The 6,415-nt window shown below is 48.1% G+C and overlaps 3 protein-coding genes across 3 annotated transcripts; 1 reads left to right on the forward strand and 2 right to left on the reverse strand.

Annotated features, from left to right (window-relative positions):
• Window positions 1-163: 163 nt before the first annotated feature.
• Window positions 164-2,412, reverse strand: GATC (glutamyl-tRNA amidotransferase subunit C). The gene is made up of 4 exons (XM_065646737.1): window positions 2,262-2,412; window positions 1,802-1,968; window positions 1,312-1,415; window positions 164-927 (listed from the first exon to the last, which is right to left on the reverse strand). The coding sequence occupies exons 1-4, from the start codon at window positions 2,382-2,384 to the stop codon at window positions 872-874; spliced, it is 450 nt and encodes a 149-aa protein (XP_065502809.1). The 5' UTR covers window positions 2,385-2,412; the 3' UTR covers window positions 164-871.
• Window positions 2,413-2,422: 10 nt separating this feature from the next.
• TRIAP1 (TP53 regulated inhibitor of apoptosis 1) lies at window positions 2,423-3,758 on the forward strand. The gene is made up of 2 exons (XM_065646738.1): window positions 2,423-2,652; window positions 3,106-3,758. The coding sequence occupies exons 1-2, from the start codon at window positions 2,506-2,508 to the stop codon at window positions 3,187-3,189; spliced, it is 231 nt and encodes a 76-aa protein (XP_065502810.1). The 5' UTR covers window positions 2,423-2,505; the 3' UTR covers window positions 3,190-3,758.
• A 1,056-nt stretch (window positions 3,759-4,814) lies between these two features.
• On the reverse strand, window positions 4,815-6,142 carry LOC135995338 (cytochrome c oxidase subunit 6A2, mitochondrial). The gene is made up of 3 exons (XM_065646586.1): window positions 5,994-6,142; window positions 5,579-5,718; window positions 4,815-5,063 (listed from the first exon to the last, which is right to left on the reverse strand). Exons 1-3 carry the CDS (start codon window positions 6,097-6,099, stop codon window positions 4,983-4,985), a joined length of 327 nt encoding a protein of 108 aa, XP_065502658.1. The 5' UTR covers window positions 6,100-6,142; the 3' UTR covers window positions 4,815-4,982.
• Between the last annotated feature and the right edge of the window lie 273 nt (window positions 6,143-6,415).

Consider the following 6,415-nt stretch of genomic DNA (forward strand, 5'->3'; position numbering starts at 1 on the left):
ACTAATACGGTGTTACAGCTTTGCAGAGAATTGGATTAGTGGGGTTAAATAGAGACTGTAATTCAACACCCTTGAAAAAATTCAAGTATCATAATAATGGCATGTTTTATGTGTCTGTGTATATGTATGTGTGTATATTATGGAAGCTTAAATAACAAAGTAACTGCACAAATAAGAGTAGGACAAGTGTTTACTCTCATTTTCTGGCAGAAGAAAAAAATATATTAAAAAAATCAGTTCCAGAAAAAATACAGTTCAAAGCTTACCAAACATGCAACCTTGAAGGTAGTGAAAGTGGATCCTACCCAGTGGCTGGGATTTCTTCTACGACCAAAGGCAGCCACATTCCTTTTCACTCAGCCTGTTTTCCATTAAATATGTGGCACATAATGAATGGCCTGAGAGGGAGCTTGTCCAAGCAGTTTGTACACAGGGTATTAAAGAGCAAGTCACTAATGGCTGAGGTTTGTGCCAGTATTATTCACAAATATTCTCACAAATTCTCAAATGATGATATTTCTAATATGCTTGGTGGCTTTTTGAGATGTTAAGAAACAACACGTGTGTATTATTAATCTCTAATTTGCATTACCTGTTGTTTGCCTTTACACCAGTCAGTATCTTAAAAGAATATCAAATTTGCTTTGCTAAATAAAAGCCCTGAAGTGATCTGTCATGCTGCCTTCCAGCTTCATAAACATTGACATTTCAGTAGTGCTACTAAACGTTTTGTACCTTCTTTCTTCTGTAAGTTGTCTTGCAAGTGCTCTTTTGACCAAAACACACAGCAGGGTATTTCATCTGTGACTGCACAAACCTGTTTTTCTCCTCAAATAAAACACTGATTTTGTGTTTGGGTTCTGGGCTTTTGCTAAGAGCCCTGAAGAAAAGTCTCTTGGTCTTCTAGCTTGGGTAAAGGGATGTTACCTGATAGAAAATAAAAAGAGAGTTGTGTGAGACCAGCCGTAAAGTACCTTCTGGGTAGTTCAACTCAGCAGAAAAGTGCTTCTCCAGTTCATTCTAAGTATGTACAGGCAGCTTAAATTTTCTGAGCAGGTAAGGAAAGCAAGTTCTGTCGGACTTCCTGTAAATAATCACGCAACGTGTGCTGTAACTTCAGAGCAAGGGCAGCTTCAGTCCTGTGTTTGGGCCAACAGATTGCAGACCGTCGTGTTCAGATGGCTACAGGTAGTTATTTTGGTCCTTTCCTATTACCAGTTAGTATTTCTGAACGTCAACGTAGTTCTGGCAAGTTACATTCCTCAGGTTAATTCAAGCAAAGTTAGGAGGTTTTTATAAGCAAGACAATACCTGGTGGGGCTACAAAATATTCTTCCACTTTCTCTCTGGCGTTTTTCAGCAGCTCTTTTGTGCAGTTACCTTCTGTAACATCATCTTCTCTGAGATACAGACACCTGAAGAACAAAGATTACTTGTCTGTTTTAAGCTATTCTATGAAGTATGGCTTATCTCTAAACCTGGTTTTGGTCTCCAGTAAGCGGTAAGACAAGTATTGGAACACTCTGAAGCAACTAAGAATGGCATTGATGGGTATTTGGGGAGCAGTGCGTGCAGATCGTTCATGACAAGTCACAAAGCAACGGGAGCACACCTTTGCTACGCTATGTGTAAAGGCCACGGTTGCCAATGACATCGTCATTCTACAAAAAACATGATAAAAACTTTTCTGTAAGCAAAGGGGTCAAACGCATCACTGCAGAGATTCCCAGAAAAAAAAAAACTTACAAAAGCAAATAGTTTGATACATCAGCAGTTAAAGGAGGCTGCTGTGGTTCATCACCTGTCCTCCAGGACCGAATCCATCGGCTCCACTCCGTCGGTGTTGACCTCCTGCAGCTGGTCAGCAAACCAGATCGCCTTCTGCAGCCGCTCCACGCCCTCCGCATCGCGGAAATCAACCAGGGCCAGGTGCTCCAGCTGACCCAGCACCTCCGCCGTCACCTTCCGCTGTACAGAGTCAAACACCGACACAAAAGGCAAAGGTGAGCAAGTTTAATATAGCGCTATTACTATTTTTTTAACAAAAAAACGGTTACATAGCACAACCCCGAGTTTACACCTGCCGGGACACGGTGATTTCTTGTACTTTCTTAAAAAATTAACTTGATTTTCCTCCTCCTTCTAACCTCCCGCCGCGCCAAGGGCCAACGGGAGCCGGCGCTCCTTCCGGGAGCAGGACCCGCCCGGAGCCGTTTGGGGGCTGCCCGTTCTCCGGCCGCTCTCCGGCCCAGCCGCCCTACCTGCGCGCCCGGCCGCGGCTCGCCGTGCTGCCAGGCCGGCCGCGGGGGCACCGCGCTCCGCAGGGCCCGAACGGGAGGAACGGGCAGCGCCCGCAGCCACCGGCACAACCGCAACACCCGCATCGCGCGGTAACGGCGGCGTCTGCCACGTCACCTCCCCGCGCCGGAAGCGCGTCAGAGCGGCGGCGCGGGCGGCCCGGTGACGGGAGCGGGCGGCCCGGTGACGGGAGCGGGCGCCGCCGCCATGAACAGCGTGGGCGAGGCGTGCACCGAGCTGAAGCGCGAGTACGACCAGTGCTTCAACCGCTGGTTCGCCGAGAAGTTCCTCAAGGGCGAGAGCGACGGGGACCCCTGCGGGCAGCTCTTCAAGCGCTACCAGCTCTGCGTGCAGGTGCGTGCGGCCGCGCCCGCCTCCTCCTCCGGTGACAGCAGCGCTGAGTTCGGCCTGTTCGCTTTCTGCTCCAGCTGTTCTTCCACCGCACTTCCTCTCCTTATGGCTCCCCCGGCATCCCCTGCCCGCAGCTCCGTGCCCCACCGCGCTGCTCCACATTTCCTCTTGTCTCCCGTTTCTGCCAGTCACGATATATAGTATTTCACAGGTGTTTCTTACTGTATTTTTCTCGGTAATGCAACTTGTTAAGCCGGCTGGTCTAGAGGCTGTGGTACGTTCGTAGTTCTGCGTGACTTCTCAGTACGTGTTGGAGCATCTCTGATACTGAAGCTTTATCCAAACCAGCCTTCAGACTGCTTTTCTAGATAATGTTTTGTACCAAAACCCACACCACATAGCACTATAAAGACATGTCAAGTTTATTTGTTTCGGTTTGTTTTTCTTATTTTTCAGAAAGCAATTAAGGAAAAGGATATACCCATTGAAGGCCTGGAGTTCATGGGCCCAAGTAAAGGAAAAACTGAAAACTCCTCTTGACATCAGCTGTATGGATGGAGTCACTGATACGAGCCCTTGGACTAAGCAACATCTCCAGGCATAAGACTGGATGCCGCCTGGATAAGACCTTTATTATGCTGCTTTCTTAGCAGGAGGAAGTAAAGAATCTTCTCTGCTTGTAAAAACAGCCACCAAAAAAAAAGGACTGGATTATGTGGTAACTGCTGCTTCCTTTTCAATGAATTTTGGTGGTGGTTCAGCATCTAACAGCACAAAAAGCCGTTTGAACTAACTTTCTATTGAATGATTGAATGTACTGTAATGGGAGAATGCTTATTAGAGTGGGCTGAGATCGTAGCTGCTTTGTGACCGGTTTCTCTTGCTTATTTATATAACACTTGAAGGTGTTTAAAAAGAGCATGAAGGAGGTTGGTTTACTTTGTCTCACCTCTATGCTGCTGAATTTTGGTGAAAGAAGTTTGTTTTATACGATCCTGAACACTGAGGGGCTAAAGCATTATTTTGTATCAGCAACAGAGATGATATAAAAGCACTCTATTGGACCTGCAGTAACTCAGCCAAAATAAATATAACCTGGTTCTATTTTGTTCAAGTAGATAACTCTGCAGTAGAATCTTTTTGTGACTAGGAGGGACAGAGGTGGCCTGCAACAGAAGCTGAGAACACTTTTAATGCAAAGGCTGCTTCTTCGGCCTTTTCTGAGGTACTGAAAAAATCCCAAAGTTGATTTTTCTCTCCTTTCACATAATATGTTCCTGCAGTAGAACCACAGCGCAGCCCTGGCCGTCCTTTTCCACACTACCACAGAGCACCAGGCCAGCCACAATCGCTATTAGACTTCTGCCTGTGGTAGTTAAAGCATGTGTTGAATGAGGGGAACATTGGGTTGAAGTGTGACAGCTGATAATGTTAAAAGCCCCAGCTACCACTTTGGCATCTCACCACAACTGTTCGGTGATTCTGTGACTTGCAGGGAGGAAAAACTTCAAAATTAGCATTGTACTTCAACAGGCTCAGGGCTTTAGAATTGTTTGTTAACTATGGAAGGTAATTAAGCTCTTCTAGTTTAAGAAGCTTCTGAGTGACACATATTACACAGACATATGCAGTGGAGCAAAAATTTTCATTTCTAACACCTGTATGAGAGACTTGGTACAACCAGACTGCAGCTTTATGAGAAAAAGTTGTGAGCGACATACGTACTGATACACTAGAAAACTTGGGAGCTGAAAACTAACATTGTGAAGGCACACAGAGCTTAATTACAGATCTTTGCTGCCACTAAGGGCCTAAGAGAAAATTGCCTTCATGGCTACTGATAAATATTGCTGATTATAGAGAACATGCTTTAGCATATACCAAATTTGAATCTGCAGTATTAGCCTGATACCTGTTCATCTGGCTGTTTGCTCTGGGCTTACAGTGATCAGTTAAACCAGACATGAAGAACATAAAATTGAGCAGCATCCTATGCTGGATGTGTTTCTGTGGTGTTATCAGAAATAGGAGCAAGTATTAACATCCAGGCAGTCAAACCCCCAAACTCCTGCACTGTGTCCTCTGTGAAGCCTCAATGTTTTAATCAAACACTAAACTAAATAATTTCTAAGGATTCAGATTAACAAAAAAGTCAGATGCTCAAGTCAAGTTCAGAGTTGTTTATTTAAAGGACCTCTACACAAGCACAGACAGAGGCCACAACACCACTCGGCTTCATCACAGAAGGAATGTGGAGATTTTTAAGTGATGGTTCCCACACAACATTCTGGTCCAAGACTGGAAGAGCCAAAGTTCTGGCTGTGGTCAGGATCTCAGTCTTCATAACCGGTTGGGAGGGCGTTAACGTGGGGGTTGTGGAATAGAGTTTTGTTCCCGTCACCCCAGGGGAAAGGCTGTTGGAAAAAGAAGATAAGGCAGCTGCAGATAACGAACCGATCAGCACAGGACATGAGCAGCAACAGGGACTCAGGCATCACACAGCTTGACAGGCTGAGGAATTAAGCGAGTTGGCATCTGTTCCCGGGCTACAGGCAGCAGGGGATGGAAAACAGTCCCTTAGCTTAAACATTGACTGTGCTACACTGTGATGGCCCCAGCTTCGAGAATTTGGGATCACCTCTGTTAGCTTTTAGCTCTATATTAGTTTAAGTACAGCAGCTCTAGGACTGAAATGTTTTCAGTGAGACATTGGCAGGATTCCTTGGGGGTAGGACAGCCTGTGAATATCACAGGTACTTCACCTGAGCTGAGAGAACCTCCTGATGCCTCAGAAACAAAGCCATGAGTTAAGATCACAGCTTCGTATGCAGGACTTCATGTAGAGGACGAGAATGCAAGAGATGCTGCAGTAACCTCAGGTGAAGCTCTGCAGTCACAGGAAGCAAGAGGCTGTTAGAGCAAAACGTACCTTGGTCCTGATCCGCAGGTGAGCGTACGGGACAAACTCGGGTCTCTCGTGCTTGTGCTCAGCCTTCAGGTAGCAGTTGAGCATGCAAACGGCCACCCCGGGCAGCGCCACCACAAACGTCAACGTCTTCCACAAGCGGGCTAGTAAAGAGCGTTACAGAGTTAGAACAGTCACCGCTTCCACGAGCGTTAGTGACCTGAGAGCACGTTAAATGCAATTAGTGCGTTAACAAGGAATCACACGCCGTGTCCCTCACCACAGCGAGCGTCTCCCTCCCCGTTCTTAACCGTCACAAGTGGGGGTTCCCCTCTGGGCTCACGGTTCAAACCCAGCGCTCCCGGCAGCTGCTGCCGCCCTGGGCCCGCAAGGGCAGCGCCTGTCAAGGGCAGCGCTTCGCCCTGAAGAGCCCCGTTACCTCCGCCGCCCTCATGTGCCGCAGCCGCCATGCTCCGCGCCGGCAGGGAGCGCGGGCCGGCGGCGCCGCCGAGCAGGAGCCGAGAGACCCTCCCGAGCGCCGCCATCCCGTCCGCGCCGCCGGAACCGGAACCTGGGGCGACGGCAGCCGGAAGGGGACAGCCTGACCTTGAGCTGCGAGCGGGCGGGGCCGCCGCGCTGCGCGTGCGCCATCTGGGGGGCGGGAAGAACCGTTAGTGACGTCACGCCGCTGGGCGGGGAAACCGCCGCCGTGTTGGTACCGGGGGCTCGCACAGGCGGGGCCGGGGGTCGTTTATGCAACAGCAGGGAAGGGCTGCTGGATTTGTTAGTGTGATTTTTTTTTTTTTTTCCACATTAGAGACCGATTCCATCACTGGGATATAAAGGTTGTTTCAATCATGA

This window comes from Caloenas nicobarica, chromosome 16 (genome assembly GCF_036013445.1).
Source record: "Caloenas nicobarica isolate bCalNic1 chromosome 16, bCalNic1.hap1, whole genome shotgun sequence".
Classification (NCBI taxonomy): Eukaryota; Metazoa; Chordata; class Aves; order Columbiformes; family Columbidae; genus Caloenas; species Caloenas nicobarica.